Below are 18,380 nucleotides of genomic sequence, written 5' to 3'. Positions count from 1 at the left end.
GAATGGGCCTGATTCAGACCTGCTGGTAGCCACTGTCCTGCCGAATGCATGCACCCCCGCTCTCCCCTTCCCCCCCGTGCCCGGATGCAAACATGTATGCAGCTGTGCACACATGGGGAAAATTGATCAACATTCAATGATTTTCCCCTGCTTGCAGCGCTCAGTGAGCCAGGACTCACTCTGCGCTGCAAAGGCCGTGGGGAGAAAGAGGCTGCTGATGACATCAGTGGCCCTCCCTCCTGACGGTTGGGGAACGCCCAGAAAACACTGGAGGCATGCCCCCAAGTACCCGCAGGGCATCAATCACCCTGCGAGCAGTGAGCGAAAGCTAGCATCCGCTCGCTGCCTTTGAGCGGACATCTCACGCATGCGCACAGAATACCATGTGGCAACCCCCCTCCTCCCTATGTTCTTACTTGCTGGTGACATCAGGATACAAATGCTACTGCCTGTGCATCAGGAAAAACAAAATATCGATGTACATATTGCTGAGGCCATTGACAAATATGGCACATACCTGAAAATGGAATCGCATCCACTCCCACACTGCAACAACATTTCAATAAATGTACCTTTCAATCATTTTCTGTGTTCTGTTTTCTGTTTTATTAGTATTATGATCGCTTGAATGACTTAGTGGCTGCTCCTGCACCAATTCCACCTCTACTCATATCTGGGGGACCTGGCTCTGGGAAATCTCTTCTCCTTTCAAAGTGGTATGTCATGGTTTGTTACTTTCCACACCTACTAGCTGCCAGAAACCTTCGGTGAAATGTAATAGGATGAGATCATTTATTTATTTATTATTTATCAACAGTTTCTTATATAGCGCATACATATTGCGCAGCACTGTACAGAGTATAGTTGAACATTCACATCAGTCCCTGCCCCAGTGGACCTTCAAATGTATCATCCCTACCACATGTACACGCACACACAGACATTCTAGGGTAAATTTTGTTGGAAGCCAGTTGACCTACCAGTATATTTTTGGATTGTGGGAGGAAACCGGAGTACCCGGAGGAAACCCACGCAAACACGGGAGATTATACAAACTCCGCACAGTTAGAGCCATAGTGGGGATAAACCAATGACCTCAGCCCTGTGAGGCAGTAATGCTAACCATTACACCGTCCGTGCATCAAAAAGTGAGAGATTTGGTAAGAAATCTCCAGGTTTTTTTAAAGCGCCAATCATTTACACTGTAAAACCAGAATGATTTTGCAGTGTAAATGATTGCTGCTTTAAAAAAACTGGAGATTTCTTACGAAATTTCTCACTTTCTGATTATCTCACCCCTTAACTCTATGATTAAGCAGCCTTTGCCATTAGACATATACAGATCAAAGACCACAGAGGTATTCAGCCAAAATCCCATGATTCATGCCCCCGTGCTCTGCCTGGTATTATGTGGGTTTGGAATTTTATTTTATGTTTTGTAATGAAGGGTCTTTTGTGTATAATTTTTTTTGGTACTCTTTACCTAGAATGGCGCCCACGATTTTGATCTTAGGCATCGCAAGGTAAAAAATCGCGTGCGATGCGACCGACGCGATTACCGCGATTTTACATAGGGAACAATGTTAAATGGCCCAATTGACCCGATTTTACATAGGGAACAATGTTAAATGGCCCACAGACCACAAATAGCCACCCTGAAGTGTGAAATGGCCCCCCAATTGTTAACGCCACCCCACGATCAACGTCAACCCAAAGCGTGGCGAGCGCAGCGGTACGCGTCCTCCAACCTTTTCATACCCCCACTATCCACGTCGGCGTGGAGTTGAGAATAGAAAGTGTGGCGAGCGCAGTGAGCCACCGAGCCGGAAGCGTGGCGAGCCCCGCGAGGGGACGCGCATACCTGTGAAGCCGGCGAGGGGACGCGGATACGTGTGAATGTATCCGCGTCCCCTCGCGGGGCTCGCTGCGTTCGCCACGCTTCGGGCTCGGTGGCTCGCTGCGCTCGCCACACTTTCTATTCTCAACTCCACGCCGACGTGGATAGTGGGGGTATGAAAAGGTCGGAGGACGCGTACCGCCGCCCCTCGCAAACTCTCTGCGCTCGCCACGCTTCGGGTTGACGTTGATCGTGGGGTGGCGTTAACAATTGGGGGGGGCATTTCACACTTCAGGGTGGCTATTTGGGGTCTGTGGGCCATTTAACATTGTTCCCTATGTAAAATCGGGTCAATTGGGCCATTTAACATTGTTTCCTATGTAAAATCGCGGTAATCGCGTCGGTCGCATCGCATGCGATGCGACCGACGCAATTTACATTTTAACATGCATTTCTATGTAAAATCGCGGGCATCGCATCGGTCGCATCGCATGCCATTATAATGGCATGCGATGTACATGCGATGCCCGCGATGGGAGCTGTTCTAGGTAAAGAGTACCTTTTTTTTTTATTAACCTTTTCAAGGTATTTATTTTTCTTGTGGTTCTTTTATTGAAGGATTGTGTCATCTGCCAGATATTTATGATGTTTGTTTTTTGGTTTATAAACTTCAGTTTTTATTTAGATGACACCAATATATTATGAGCACCTATAGGGTAATGCAGTGGTTCCCAAACTGTGTGCGGTGGCACCCTGGGGTGCCTCTGAACACTTCCAGGGGTGCCTTGGGTTGGTGAATTATGGTCAAAATAATAAGAAAAATCAGAAGTGGTGGCTGTCACTCATAACATATTTGGACAAACAAAATTGAACCCTATCTCTCACCACCTATTTAAACCTAATTTGCTTAATTAAATATCTTTTTTTAGAAAGTTCTCAATAAGACACTTTTGGCTTAGGGGTGCTGTGAAAGAAGATTCTGATACTCTAAGGTGCCATGATTATAAAAAGTTTGGGAACCACTGGCTTAATGTTTATAGTTTGTTTGAAGATACAGACTTGAGACATGATGCTTTTACTCCAAAAACACTGATTTTGTTTTACAAAGGACGTTAATTCCATGGTACGTAAATGTTCACCTTCCGATCAACAAAATCCTTATTACATTGTAATTTTTTTCTAGTTGCATGGTTATCATTAATTGGTTACATTTGTTGTAACTCATGCACTCTGTGTTGCACTCATCTGAGCAGAACCATCTTAACAGGATTTTTGTCCCTGGGTAAGCAGAGCAATGGGGCCCCTAACAACCCATTCACAGGAATAATAAAATAAATAAATCATGCCTTACCCCTTCTAGAGTTACGCGGCTGCTCTCCAAATGCTTCCTTACAGTGTGATAGCTACAGCCATCCACCAATCAGCATGCTGACCGCTATTCACTGTCTGGTTGCATGCTGGGATGCAGCTAGAAAATACTGCCTGGCTGCTCTGATTGCATATCATTCACAATCAAAACAGCTGGACAGCATTGTCTACCTGCTTCCCAAAAGAGGCCCCAGCTCTTGCTCAAATGCCCCTGAAATCTCAGCCAATCATATGCCAAGATGACCCTGCTTCCAAACTGCCATAGTGTATGATTTTAGCCTTGTCATGGTCGATAAATATTGTCAGGTCCATTGAGACATTGACACAATTCTTATATTTAAGGCTCTGTACACCACTACAATGGATTTGAAATTACCCAAACAAGATGTGCGTTGACTGCAGACTTTCGGCTTTAATTTGAGAGTATTTACATCCAAATCAGGTGAACGGTGTAGGAATTACAACGGTTTCTATACATGCCTAACACTTTTTAAGGGACCAAAAGTAATGGGACAAACTAAACAATCCTAAATCAAACTTTCACTTTTTAATAGCATAGAAACATAGAATTTGACGGCAGATAAGAACCACTTGGCCCATCTAGTCTGCCCCTTTCTAAATATGTTACCTCAAACCATATTTGATCCTTATTTCTTTGTAAGGATATCAATATGCCTATCCCAAGCATGTTTAAATTGTTATACTGTATTTACCTCTACCACCTCTGATGGGAGGCTACTCCACTTATCTACTACTCTTTCTGTGAAGTAATTCTTCCTCAAATATTCCCTGAATCTTCCTCCCTCTAGTTTCATTGCATGTCCCCGTGTTCTGTTGCTCCTCTTCCTGTGAAGAATCTCTCCCACCTGTACCTTGTTAAAACCCTTGATATATTTAAAAGTTTCTACCATGTCCCCCCTATCCCTTCTCTGCTCTAAAGTATACATATTAAGATCTTTTAGTCTTTCCTGGTATGTTTTGTTTTGTAGACCATGCACCATTTAGTTGCCCTTCTTTGTACAGTCTCTAATGTATTTATATCCTTCTGGAGATATGGCCTCCAGAACTGAACACAGTACTCTAGATGAGGTCGCACCAATGACCTATACAGTGGCATTATTACTTCTTTCTTTCTACTGCTGATACCTCTCCCTATGCAACCAAGCATCTGACTTGCCTTCTTCATTGCTTTGTTGCATTGCCTACCTGCCTTTAAGTTCTCTGAAATAGTGACACCTATATCCCTCTCTTCTTCGGTAGTTTTCATTATAGTGCCATTTATACTATATTAAGTCTTTGGATTTTTGAGACCCAAGTGCATGATTTTGCATTTTTTGGCATTAAACTGTAGTTGCCATGCTCTTGACCATTCCTCTAATCTACCTAGATCATCAATCATTTGTTTTACCCCTCCTGGTGTGTCAGTGGCGTAACTAATAATTGTGCGCCCCCCTGCCGAAAATGCAGGGGGGCGCCCCCCCCCCCCCCCCCCAAAAAAAACAAAACAAAAACAAGCAGCGTGGAGCCGTGGCGCGCGGGGGGGGGGGGGAGAGGGAGGGAAGGGGATTGAGGGGAGAGAGCGTGTGTATGTGTGTGTTTGTGTGCGTGTGTGTTTTACCTTGGGCCGCATCCGTCCGCGCCGGGTCCCGGCTCTCCCGGCTACTGCTGCTAACGAAAGTGACACTTGGAAAATGGCTGCCCCCATACAGCAGACGAAAAACTGTCTGCGGTATGGGGGCAGCCATTTTCCAAGTGTCACTTTTTGTATCAGTGAGAGAGCAGCGCTGCGGCAATAGCCGGGAGAGCTGGGACCCGGACGGTGCACACACACAGACAGGCAGGCAGACAGTGACTGTCGTCCCGCAGCCCCCCGGCGCCCACATACCCTCAGCGCCTCCCCGCCACGGCGGGGGCTGCGGGACGGTAGTTACGCCAGTGTGGTGTGTCTACCCTGTTGCATACCGTTGTGTCATCTGCAAAAAGGCACATTTTACCCTCAGTTCCATTTGCAATATCACCAATAAATATATTAAAAAGCACTGGTCCAAGTACAGATCCCTGGGGTACTCCACTTGTAACCCTTCCCTCCTTTGACTGTACTCTGTTTACTACAACTCTCTGTTTTCTGTCTTGCAACCAAGATCTTATCCATTCAACTATCTTAGACTCCAATCCCAAGCTTTCAAGTTTATTTAACAGTCTGTGATGTGGGACAGTGTCAAAAGCCTTACTAAAGTCTAGATAAGCTACATCTACAGCCCCACCTTGATCTATTACTTTAGTCACGCAGTCAAAAAAGTCAATAAGATTTGTTTGACATGATCTTCCCCCAGTAAACACATGCTGTTTTGGATTCTGTAAGTTGCTGGTTTTTAGATATTCTACAACTCTTTCTTTTAAGAGTGTTTTCATCAGTTTCCCTACTACTGATGTAAGGCTCACTGGATCCCAGGTTTTCACCCACCTTTACATCAGATATTCTGTCACCATTTGTAATACTTTGTTGCAAATCCTTTGCAGCCAATTACAGCCAGAAGTCTGGAACACAGATATCACCAGATGCTGGGTTTCATCCCTGGTGATGCTCTGCCAGGCCTTTGCTGCAAATTTCTTCAGTTCCTGCTTATTCTTGGGGTATTTTTCCTTCAGTTCCTGCTTGTTCTTGGGGTATATTCCTTTCCTTCAGTTTTGTCTTCATCAAGTGAAATGCATGCTCAATCGGATTCAGATCCGGTGATTGACTTGGCCATTGCATAACATTCCACTTATTTGCCTTAAAAAACTCTTTGGTTGCTTTTGCAGTACGCTTGAGGTCATTATCCATCTGCACTGTTAAGCGCCGTCCATTCAGTTCTGAAGCATTTGACTGGATATGAGCAGATGATATTGCCTAAAACACTTCTGAATTCATCCTGCTGCTTTTGTCAGCAGTCACATTATCAATAAATACTAGGTCCATTGGTATCCATACATACCCACGCCATGAAACTACCACCACCATGCTTCACTGATGAGGTGGTATGTTTTGGATCATGAGCAGTTCCTTTCCTTCTCCATACTCTTCTCTTGTCATCACTCTGGTGCAAGTTGATATATGGCTTATCTGTCCATAGGATGTTGTTCCAGAACTGTAAAGGCTTTTTTAGATGTTGTTTGGAAACTCTAATCTGGTTTTCTTGTGTTTGAGGTTCACCAATGGTTTACATCTTGTGGTGAACCCTCTATGTTCACTCTTGTGAAGTCTTCTTTTGATTGTTGACTTTGACACATATGTACACCTGCCTACTGGAGAGTGTTCTTGATCTGGCCAACTGTTGTGAAGGGGTTTTTCTTCACCAGGGAATTTATTCTTGTCATCCACAACAGTTGTTTTCCGTGGTCCTCCGGGTCCTTTGGTGTTGCTGAGCTCTCCAGTGCGTTCTTTCTAAAAATGTTCTAAACTGTTGATTTGGCCACACCTAATGTTTTTGCTACCTCCCTGATGGGGTTGTTTTGATTTATTAGCCTAATGATGGCTTGCTTCACTGATAGTGACAGCTCTTTGAATTTCATATTGAGAGTCGACAGGAACAGATTCCAAATGCAAATGTCACACCTGGAATCAACTCCAGACCTTTTACCTGCTTAATTGTTGAAATAATCAGGGAATAGCCCACACCTGTCCATGAAATAGCTTTTGAGTTGGTTGTCCCATTACTTTTGGCCCCTTAAAAAGTGGGAGGCACATATAGAACCCATTGTAATTCATACACCTTTCACCTGATTTGGATGTAAGTACCCTTAAATTAAAGCTGAAAGTCTGCAGTTAAAGCACATCGTGTTTGGTTCCTTTCAAAGCCATTATGGTAGCAGTGGAGGTATATTGTTATTCAAAGCCGGACTGTAGCAGTGGAGGTATATTGTTATTCTGCATGATCCGTATAATAATGTTCATGTCATCAGGTTCAGATCCTAATGGCAACATTTTATATGTACAGGATTCAGCTTCAGCAAAAACATTCACCAAGCACTCTAATGTTATATCACTTTGTTGGAAAACCATTGTCAACCAGCTCAGAGCCAGCACTGATAATTAAAAGACTGACTCTCAAGGTAACATTGCATTATTCTGTAGGTAATTAGGTATTGTATATGGATCAGCTGTGTAGTGCACATTCCCTTATTTCTTACATTATGAATAATTATTATTATATTATTATTTGTCAACTTTTTTTGCATGCAATGATTTAGAAACTGAAGCTTCTGCATAAGTGTATGATTTGTGGCTATGTACTAATAGCACAAGGCAGAAGATTTCATAGAAATCTGCTAAAGGCAAATTATTGCTGCAGACTACAGTCCTCTTTATAATCAATTTGACTTACAGTCTGACCCCTGTGTGCTAAGTTGTGAAAATGTAACCTTTTCCGAGTTTGCACACATTCGTTTACATCATCTTCAGACAGTATAAACCACTTTACGCCAATGGAGATCTTCTGATACCTGTGCTGCATCCTCCATCAGGTGCTGGAAATGGATACCGTGCGCATACGTAGTGTCAGATTTCCCTGCAGGAGTCTTCTCCAAAATGCTAGGGAATGAACTCAGTGATAGTGATTGTCACTGCTGCTTTCCTTGCAGGTTTCTTTACATACAAAAGATATTATCAATGGAGTGTTAATCACAGCATTGCCGCATAGCCAGATTAAGGGGGTTGACACCAGGGCATACTTACCCTAGGCCTGCCTTTACCAGGGGGCCCCCTGGCTGGAGTGCACTGACATCACTAGCTGTCTCTTTTAGAATTCAGAATTCAAGCAGAAGTCAGGCAAGAGACACAAAGGTATCCGGTTTTATGAGCTGGAACGGGAATGGGTCATGAGAGGGAGATATGCACAACCACAACTTACACCACCTTCCACTGAGTCTTTAGTGCCCTGGGCACCCCCAAGGCTTAATCCAGCCCTGCAGTGCTGTCATTGTTAATCCTTAGGCCCCTCAATGTCAGTCCTAAATATATATGTAACAATAAATTTGAGAACTAAATACATTTTTTTTTTTATTTGGTCAATGTTTCTTTTTTAAACACAATTCTTTGATGTTGATCCACAACTGTGGCCATTGTGTGGATACTGTAACTATAACTGCGAGAGCTATTACTAAATCGTCTGCATATGGTTTTATGTTTGTGAGCACAAGTGACTTCTTTATAGAACTATTCCAATAATGTCCATGCATTTTATTTCACAATAGCTAATGCAACATTCTTGGTCTGTGTCATCGTTCTCAATGGACCCTGGAAAGTTCTTAGAAGAATTCCCTCACTGGCTTGAAAAACTTTCTATTCGCTACCAAGGCAACATAATCATCATTATTGACTCCATTGACCAGTTAGAGGTAAAAATGAATTGTGTGTTTAACAGCTATGGGGGATATTCAATAGTGTGCATTTTTTTCAGCTAGATGTAAAAACTGCACTAATTTGTCCATTTTTGGCCGTTTTGAAATCCCTTTTCATCTATGCCTTTTCATTATTATTTTTTGTCATATCCACATGGACGAAAACAGACCCAAAAACATGCAGAACCTCGACAAAACACGTGGATAGGTGGCGGATTTCACGATCCACATACTTTTCACATGTGCCCATTTTTTGACCAGTCGAAAAATCGTCACGGCCATCGAATAGGCCAAATGGGTAAATATAATTCACCCTAAAAACAGCCGATAATTGCAGATTTTTCGCCTGGTAAAGAATCCGGCAATGATTGAATACCTCCCAATGAAGCCATTTTTTTCAGCAATTCAGGATTTCACATTATGTTAACATGTAGAACAATGATTCGCAACATCGGTCCTCCAGGCACACGAACAGTCCTGCTTTTTGTGATATCCAGGTTTGTACACTGCTGGTGAATCAACGTAACTAAGGTACTAATTTAGTCACCTGTACAATAGTATGGCTATCCTAAATCCTGGGTACACACTAGGCAATATGTACTGAACGACATGGACTGTATCGATATCCTTAATGATATTGCGTGGATATCATCCAGAGTGTACGGTTAATATTGTTAACCTGTCCTCTGTACATGCAACTCAATCTGACAATTTCGTCAGTGACTGCATGTATGGAGTGGGGGGCGGGTAACAACACTGACAGTCAGTGTTTATGCCCTATATCGTTACACTGCTGATAAAGTTAACTATATTGGTGGCCGCAGGATTCGCTCCAGTATGCACCAGAATTAGTGTGCCTTGAGGACTGTAGTTAGTTAGACTTCTTGATTTAGAAAAATACAGCCATTAGTACAGACATTCAGGTTAGATGCATGAAACAGTGATAAGGGAGGAGAAGTAATAAAGTGCCTGGTACTTTATCACCGGCCAATCAGCTCCTAACTGTCCCTTTTTAAACCCAGCCTGTAACAGTCAAGAGCTGATTGTCCGATGATAAAGTACCAGGTACTTTATCAATTCTCCTCCCTTATCACTGCTTCATACATCTACCCCTCTGTCACCCTAACTACAACTAAAAGATGGCTATAAATGTTATAGGCAATGAGGAAGTTCAAGAGTAATCTTCAAGTTAAACTACACATACAGTATTAAAATCTACACATACAGTATTAAAGTGAATGAGTTTTCAAATGACATAGCTATACAGATGTGTGCACAAACATCTATCCTCCAAGTCAGTGTGGAATTCAAAGTTACAGTGTTTTACAATGTTTTCCGTTAATAAACTAATTTAAGATGGAGAAAATGCTGATATATATGGGTATCAACTATAACATATAATAACTGTTGCCATCAGGTAGACAGTACATGGCCATTCCATCATGGTCCACCAGAAGCCTCAAAAGTTTCTTTCCCCAAGCGGTCCACCTGCTGACACATGAACTTCTGAACAATTGACTGACTAGGCCAGGGGTGGGCAATAAGCGTCCCTCCAGCTGTTGATGAACTACACATCCCAGCATGCTTTGCGAGGTATGCTGTAATGTGAAGTCCATCAGCAGCTGGAGCGCTGCTTATTGTCCACCCTTGGACTAGGCGCAAAAATTCACTGCATGTAATGTTTCTCCCATGATATATCTACCTGTATTACGTGTTCCCCCTCCTAATTACCTGATACTTATCTGGCTGCTGCACAACAATCCAAAACCAATTCCTAGTATTCACAAGAATGCTTGGCCATAAAAATAATTAAGACAAATGAACAAGCAAGCACATATATCAAAATTCCAAATATGTACATAGTATAGTGTAGACTAATGTAGTTAAAAAATTATAAACTACATATAGTACCACAAACAAAGCAGTACAACATGGCAAACAGATAAAAGATGTGCATCAATAGTCACAAAATAGTGTTAAATACAATTTCCCTGTGTACAAGAGATGTTTTGCAATATTGTGTGTAATGTGATGACCATCCCATATTTGCAGCAATCTGAAAAGCATATGAAATGGTTGATTGACCCCTTACCTGTTAATGTACGAGTAATTGTCTCTGTGAATGTTGAAACGTGTCCCCAGGCATGGAGGTAAGTTACAGGGAGCTCTTGGCTACAACCTATTTTCTTACTTTATAACTACTGTACTCTTCTTTTTTCCACGTAACCTTTACAAGGAGCAGTTGTAAAGTCCCTACCACATGACACAAGACACACCATTGGCTGTTAGCCCAATAGTTTATCTTTCTACCTTCTTTCCTTACCTGATACATCATCTGAAATAATAGTTGGGTTTAATACCACCGTCTTATATAGGTATATGGCACTAACCCTCACCGCATATGGATTGCCAAAATTCACCTGTAAAACCGGTGTCTCACAAAGCATATACAATGGACACATTAGGGTAAATAGGGTGCGAGAAGCCAAAAGTCCAGAAGCTTTTGCGAGATTGTTCGTATCGTTAAAGCACAAATCATTTATAAGGCAAAACCAGGTTGGTTGCCGCTTTTAAAATATGGACATTCTCAAACTCCCGCACCTCTGGTGTTTCGCACCCTATTACATTCATCCCATGTTTTCACATTTTGTATTCCTACTTTATGAAATAATTTATATTACTGGATTTAGAGATAGCATTCTATAGGTTGAATTTTTTAAACAAGTTTTGATCTTATATTCTTTGCCATCGGTGTGAATATTTATCAATGATGATTTTAACAGTCCTTTATGTGATTGGCGAGTTACTGGACATATCCTCAAGACAATTAGAGCAGTCATATCCCTACAGTGGAGAGCTTCTTCCACCGCAGTCAGCAAATAGAAATGTGTAATTACAGAGTTTTGAAATGGAAAAAGTAGGGCTTGAACACTTGACTTGTTCGTCATCCCCAGCATGGAGATAGGTGATCAAAAACAACTGATGGAAAACATGTAAGTTGTTAATGAACATATTTATGTATATTGTGCAAACTACTTATATGCATATTGCACTATTTACTGATGTTTTTGGTATACAGATACTATATATATAGGCAGCGGCACTCAATAGGGATTTTTTCAGTGTAGATATTGTAAAAAAGCAAAACCAACGTTTCAGGGTCTTTGTCACCCCTTTGTCAAGGTGATTGCACTTGCACCTTGACAAAGGGTCGACAAAGACCCCAAAACGTTGGTTTCTCTACCATAGGTTCTGCACATCTCCACCACAACTTACTGTAAGTAACTAGATCAACTACTGTAATTATATTGCTCATTTTCATAGAATAGTTCTCATCTCTCTTTGTTTAAATATACATCTGCTTAAGTTATTTGTCTTAAATGATTTAATTTAATTTGTCCCTTACAGGTTGTGGCCCACTCTTCATCTCGATCCATTAAACTCAAAGGATGTGAAGTCACTTATAAATGTTGAATGTGGTGGAGCCAATATTATTTTGACCAAAGAACAGGTTTGATTTTTTTACTTTTTGCAATCCCTCTCTACGCTTAGTGGGCTTGATTCTGATTTGGAAGTAAAGCAAAAAAGCAAGTAACTGTGCAGAGGGATTTAGATTTAGGTGGGGGTTTCTAAACTAAATTCTAAATGGCATTGTAACATAAATCTGACTAACATTTGTGGCCTACATGCAAAAACAGCCATGCTTTTCCTTCACATAAAAATTTTAAATGTATTCGCTCCCCTTGCAATGCAACATGTTTTGTTTCAGATACAATGGTACTTGCTATCTTTTTTGCATTACTTCCAAATCAGAATCAGGCCCAGTGTTAGAAGGACCTATTTACTTCATAATTGTAACTGAACCCCAGAAAGCCCTCAGCAATTGTGTCTGCGTATTGTAATTTCATTAAATGAAAGCAAGCTTCTTTAGTTGCTTGGTTTACTGCAGGGGTTCTCAACCTTGGTCCTAAAGGACCCCCCTACAGTTCATGTTTTCCAGGTCACCCTGCAGGTGCGCTCATTAATCACTGACACATTTTAAAAGATCCACAGGTGGAGCTAATTACTTTAATTGTGATTCTGTGTGGAGACCTGGAAAACATTAACTGTTGGGGTCCTTGAGGACCGAGGTTGAGAACTACTGGTTTACTGAAATGTTTTTAATTATAATGAAACCACTTGTTGCCTGCCAAAATGACAGCTTCTGCAATGCACTTCCACTTTGAGCTGTGAAAGTTTTTACTTTCACTTGGAGCTGTGACCGCTTATAGCACACAGACTCTCCACCCCAACCCCAGTCCCTATCTTCTGATAACTACAGTAAGTAACTAACCTAACTTTAGAACAGGATAAACTTTAACACTAAAATAGTAATATTTATTAGCAATTGATTCAAGCACAGAATCCCTCAACACTTCATACTTTATATATATATATATATATATATATATATATATATATATATATATATATATATATATATATATATATATATATATAGAAAGCACTTACCCCCTCGCAGAAAGGATTGGAGCCGGCACACGGTAGTAGGTGAAGAAAAAAAGGGTTTATTGCAATTACATCATTTCACAAAGAGACAGCTGCCGACCTGACAGCCGTTTCAACTGCATGTGAGCAGTTTTCATCAGAGTTTTATATATAAAAATTTATTTTATTTTTTTTATTCCAGGAGAGAAAATTGGAGCGACACTGTCGATCTGCCACAACCTGTAATCCTTTATACGTGACGCTACTAGCCAGAATACTGATCTGGTAAATTGACATTACTGTGTTCCATTTAGTTTTAATTGTGTAATTTGTGTTTTGTTTATAATGTTTGTGAGAGGAAACTTTTTACATTTGTAAAAGTTATTTTAATAAGTTGTCACTCAATCCATAGTTATTTTGCTGTAATGAATGTGCTTAACAGCTGTTGTACATTATTAGGATGAAATTTAATAGGTTGAGAGATTCAGAAAGTGAAGCTGTATTCATTTGACTTATAAATCCAGACCAGGGGTGGCAAAAGCAGTCCTCGAGATCTACCAACAGGTCATGTTTTCCAGGTCACCTGTGGATCTGTAGAATGTTTCAGATATGAATAAAAGCACAACATGAATGTGGCAGTTAATAATGACTACACCTGTGCACTAGCTAAATGGTCTGGAAAATGTGAACTGTTGTTAGATCTCAAGGACCGGTTTAGCCAGCCCTGGTCTAGAGTGTAATTGTGATGTGTAAAATCGAGGACATCACAGTATACAAAATGAAAATGAGTGTAAGACATTAGAATGATTTTGAAATAACCCTAAAAGTTTTCAGTGTTATTATATAGTAAATCACATTTTAATCTACAGTATATAATACATTGATTTTAAATGTCTAGTAGAAATCTATTAGAAATGTAAATCTGTTCTTGTGCAGGGCAGGGAGCATGGGAAACGTTGCAGATGTTTTGCAGCAGTGCCTGCAGTGCCAGGATACAGTGTCATTATATAGACTTGCACTGCGATCTGTGCAGGACTTTATGCCGACTGCAAAAGACAAGGACCTAATGAGGGAGGTAAGAGTCCTGAAAGGTTTCCGCTTAAGGCTATCAAAAATGTTCTTGTACAGTACATGTTATCTAAAATCAGGAGAACCATGGGGGAAATGCTAAATTATGTGACTTTTATGCCCATATCAATGAGAGACTCCTTCATCATAGGCAAGTGGAGTTTGTGTGTGTGTGTGTGTGTGTGTGTGTGTGTGTAAAGGACAGTGTATTGCAGCTTAAGCACAAAAAAGGATAAGCAATAAAGGCCAAGTTTGCCAGAGGTGCGGGTTGCCAGGCAATTTCTGACTTTTTTAAAAGCAGCAGTCCTTTACAGGGCAAAACCAGGGTGGTGCCTTGGAAATGATTGCCACTCTAAAAAAAAAAAAAGATCGCCCGCCATCCGGAACCTTCAGCAATCCTATGCCGCGGGAACCCAAAATGCCCATGTATTACTGGACTTTCTTTATATAAAGCAGGCTATCTGCAGTAATGTGCCTCCGTCTGTTGTCATAATTTTCTTGAAGGTGAGAAAATTGTCGTGTTTGATAAGGAGGCTAGAAATGGCTTAAAAAAATTGTGTATCAAGAATACATATGCAATATTCGGTTATGTGCCAGTCCTCTTTTTTGGTGTATAGAAGATAATAGCTCCACATTACGTTTCCGGTCACTGCTAACTCTAAGAAGTTATGAGTGTAGAACTACAACTACATTAGTGCCAAAAGGTGAGTGACCCCTTTAGAATTGTTTGAATTTCTGCATAAATATGACCTTAAGTGTCTTTAGACCTTTATCAAATTCATATTACTAGATCAAAAGAATCCAATACATCAAATAGCACAAAAATAATATAGTTCATTCAATTAATACATTTCATTTACTTATTGATCAAAATGAACCAACACTTAATTCTTCAGACAAAATATGTAAACTGCTATGATTCAGTAACTAATGTGACTCCCTTAGATGAAGATCTGCACACATTTAAGGACACATATATGCAAAATGTTCTAAAATTCTACAGGGTTCAAAAAACGAAATACATATTAATAATTTGCATAAAATATTGTAATTCCACATAAACAATTTGAATGATATTATAAAGAAAGTCCAGACAATATAAAGACCGTTTATGATGTATTCAATGCAAAAATTAGGGATGCGGTCATTTGGTCTACTGCATTATGGTCGAAAGTCATTAGGTCGAATCCATTAGGTCGACATGCTAAAAGGTCGACATGATTCTAGGTCGACATGGGAAAAGGTCGACATGATTCTAGGTCGAAAGGTCATTAGTTCGACAGGTCATTAGTTCGACAAGGTCATTAGTTCGACATTGTCTATGTCGACATTCACAAGGTCGACATGGAGTTTTTCACTGTTTTTTGAGCCAACATGTGCCGACAGGCGGTATTTCATGCCCTACCATCCACTAGGGCGTGGTGGGAGAATAAAATAGTGTGCCGAGCGTAGCGAGGCACCGTGCCCGACGCATAGCGAGCGCAGCGAGCGATGCGAGGGGATGCAGTGCACTTTAAACTGTGTCCATGTCGACTGTGTTGACATTCAGGCAAAAAAACAGTGAAAAACCCCATGTCGACCTTGTGAATGTCGACATAAACAATGTCGAACTAATGACCTTGTCGAACTAATGACCTGTCGAACTAATGACCTTTCGACCTAGAATCATGTCGACCTTTTCCCATGTCGACCTAGACTCATGTCGACCTTTTAGCATGTCGACCTAATGGATTCGACCTAATGACTTTCGACCATAATGCAATAGACCAAATGATCCCAACCCAAAAATTAGGCTTGCAGAAATTTAAGGTGGAACTTTGTACTCAATGAAGATTATAGTTGGAATTAAATGGGAATTTATATAATTAAACTTTTACCATTAAGCACAGTCCAACCACAGACCCCCAAATGATTGCCCTGCCAAACCATAGACACTCAAATGTTTGCACTGTCCAACCATAGACCCTCAAATGTTTGCACTGTCCAACAATAGACCCTCAAATGTTTGCACTGTCCAACCATAGACCCTCAAATGTTTGCACTCTCCAACCATAGACCCTCAAATGTTTGCACTGTCCAACCATAGACCCTCAAATGTTTGCACAGTCTAACCACAGACCCTCAAATGTTTTCACAATGTCTGCATGAAGGTAAAGTTAAATGGAAGTGTTCACTTAAGTATCTCAAAGGTTACCAGAGGGGCGTTTGTGAAAATATTATGCACATCGTATATGAGAGAGGTTGCAATTGGCAATATTTTTCTGTATATATTTACATTTGGGAACAGTTGTTACTACTGTATTAAACCTTTTTTTGTGTTTGTTCCCCCTTAGTGAATAGGTCTTTACCCTTTTCCTTTTTCCGTATTCTGAAAATTTAGCATGGGCAAATTGTTGCACTGAAATATTTGCATTCAGTACTGATTAGTTTATCCTCACAGTTGGATTATAGAAGAGGTTACAAGTCTTTTGCCAGCAACTTCCCTCAGTTGAACCACTTTTTCAATATCCACTAGTTACATATTTTTTTTGACTAGTCCATTGAGTGAATTTCAAGGTGAACATCTACTTTTCAATTCCAGAGAAGACTTTTTATTCCTCTCGTTTTATGAATCTTCACAGAACAAAATCTTATTTTGTATTGCTTCTGGTTTCACTTTTTCTATTCAAATCTGCTCTTTACATCTTTGTAAACACCACCATCTTGTTTCACAAACCCATACGCTTCAGTGAAAATATCAGCAACAGTGTAGATTAATCCATGTTGCACACACTAAGAAGGTTTTATATTGTACATCAGTCATTTTTGTGCTTCTTTATATATCCGCTCCATTGTCTCTCCTGGTCCGGATAGTCTAGTCGTTAATCTAGCCTCAGATCATTGTTTTATGTCTGCTCTCCGTTTCTCTAAGGAGTGTGTTGTTTTCATGATGTTTTTCCCAGTACGAATGCTTTTTCTTATGGTCATAGGTAATAAAACTTCATCAGAGTTGTTTGGTTTTTGCATGGGCTGGTCTCACTTATAGGTTTATTACCAAATTCATTATTAAACCCGTCTGTAATCTGTTTTTCCCTCCTTCTGTCTCATTGACATCTAGTTCTCTGAATCTTTGGCTGTTTTGCCACTCCCTCTGCTCACTAGGAAGATAGATTGTGGTGAGGCTCAGTGGGATTCAGAATACTAACTTCCTATTGCTTCTATAGGTTAGGGCAGTAGTTTGTTGCATGTCAAGCTTCATGCCACAGAGGCTATTCTGAATCCACCTTAATGACTTTGTGTTGGGCACATATTTTAAAGTGAAGGAGGATCATTAGACAGGCCAAGTTCTAGTCATTCAGGGTACCATTTCTGAACATTTATGGTGTTTACTTAAAGTTAGTGCCAGAGACTATCTTGTATTGTATATACTTTTAGGCATTTTCACTCTGTATTAATAGCAAAGAAGCCCACATCAACAACCTACAGGTTAAAGTTCACTGGAATCTGGTAAGGCGTATACTTCTCTGGATGTGCCGCCACCACCATTGCACATTTGGCTGTGAGTACATAAGGCCATGAGGACTTTCTATACCTTCAGTAACGAGAAGCCTGTCAATGTTCTACCATCTTCAGTTGGTGGCTATGACTGAGTTCTGTTTTTGATGTAAGGTTAAGCATGCAACCTTTCTGTTGAGTACCAAAGAATGCAGGTCTTTGCAAATCTTTGTTGGTGAACAATTTGCTTCTGGGCTATTATTCTCTGTTGGTGTGCTTTTTTGTGGTTTCTATCTAGTTCTTCGTTTTTGCTACATTTTCTTTTTTTCTTTTTTCGGTTTTGGGCAAGATTGATATGTCCAGTGCCCCTGAGCCATTTTTATTTTACTATCTATAAACTCATTGTGCCACTTTAATGAGATACTGTTCATGAGTAAAGTACAGTATTAAACGGTAACCCTCTTTACTGCCAATTTGGTGAGTTTAGACACCTAATTGCATTGTGTGTTTTTTGTAGATACTTTCACTGATCAGCGTCAGCCACAATGGAGTGAGTGAATGTGAACTGATGGAGCTCTGTTCTGGACTGACATGGCCAATATTAACATTTTTGGTGTATCACCTGCATAAGATGGTAGCCCTTCGATACAGCTGTGGCCTGCTTCAGTTTCAGCACCTACAGGTACATTAATAATTAAGTCATGTATTAAAAATTATTTAGTTTTTAAGTATTCTTTCTGAAAAATTAGGTATGAGGAATATTTAA

General features: G+C 40.5%; 1 protein-coding gene across 1 annotated transcript in view; it reads left to right on the top strand.

The window, feature by feature from the left end:
• The window catches only part of NPHP3 (nephrocystin 3), a 60,718-nt gene that overhangs the window by 26,562 nt on the left and 15,776 nt on the right, over positions 1-18,380 (top strand). Inside the window, exons 11-18 of the mRNA XM_083188586.1 lie at positions 613-716; positions 7,183-7,297; positions 8,438-8,581; positions 10,637-10,734; positions 11,993-12,095; positions 13,275-13,357; positions 14,009-14,147; positions 18,132-18,296. Coding sequence (XP_083044712.1) covers positions 613-716; positions 7,183-7,297; positions 8,438-8,581; positions 10,637-10,734; positions 11,993-12,095; positions 13,275-13,357; positions 14,009-14,147; positions 18,132-18,296 — 951 coding nt within the window. The remainder of the gene's footprint in view (positions 1-612; positions 717-7,182; positions 7,298-8,437; positions 8,582-10,636; positions 10,735-11,992; positions 12,096-13,274; positions 13,358-14,008; positions 14,148-18,131; positions 18,297-18,380) is intronic.

Source organism: Crinia signifera, chromosome 5 (genome assembly GCF_055691185.1).
Source record: "Crinia signifera chromosome 5, ASM5569118v1, whole genome shotgun sequence".
Classification (NCBI taxonomy): Eukaryota; Metazoa; Chordata; class Amphibia; order Anura; family Myobatrachidae; genus Crinia; species Crinia signifera.
The sequence above is the reverse complement of the archived record's forward strand: the minus strand, read 5'-3'. Positions and strand labels throughout refer to the sequence as shown.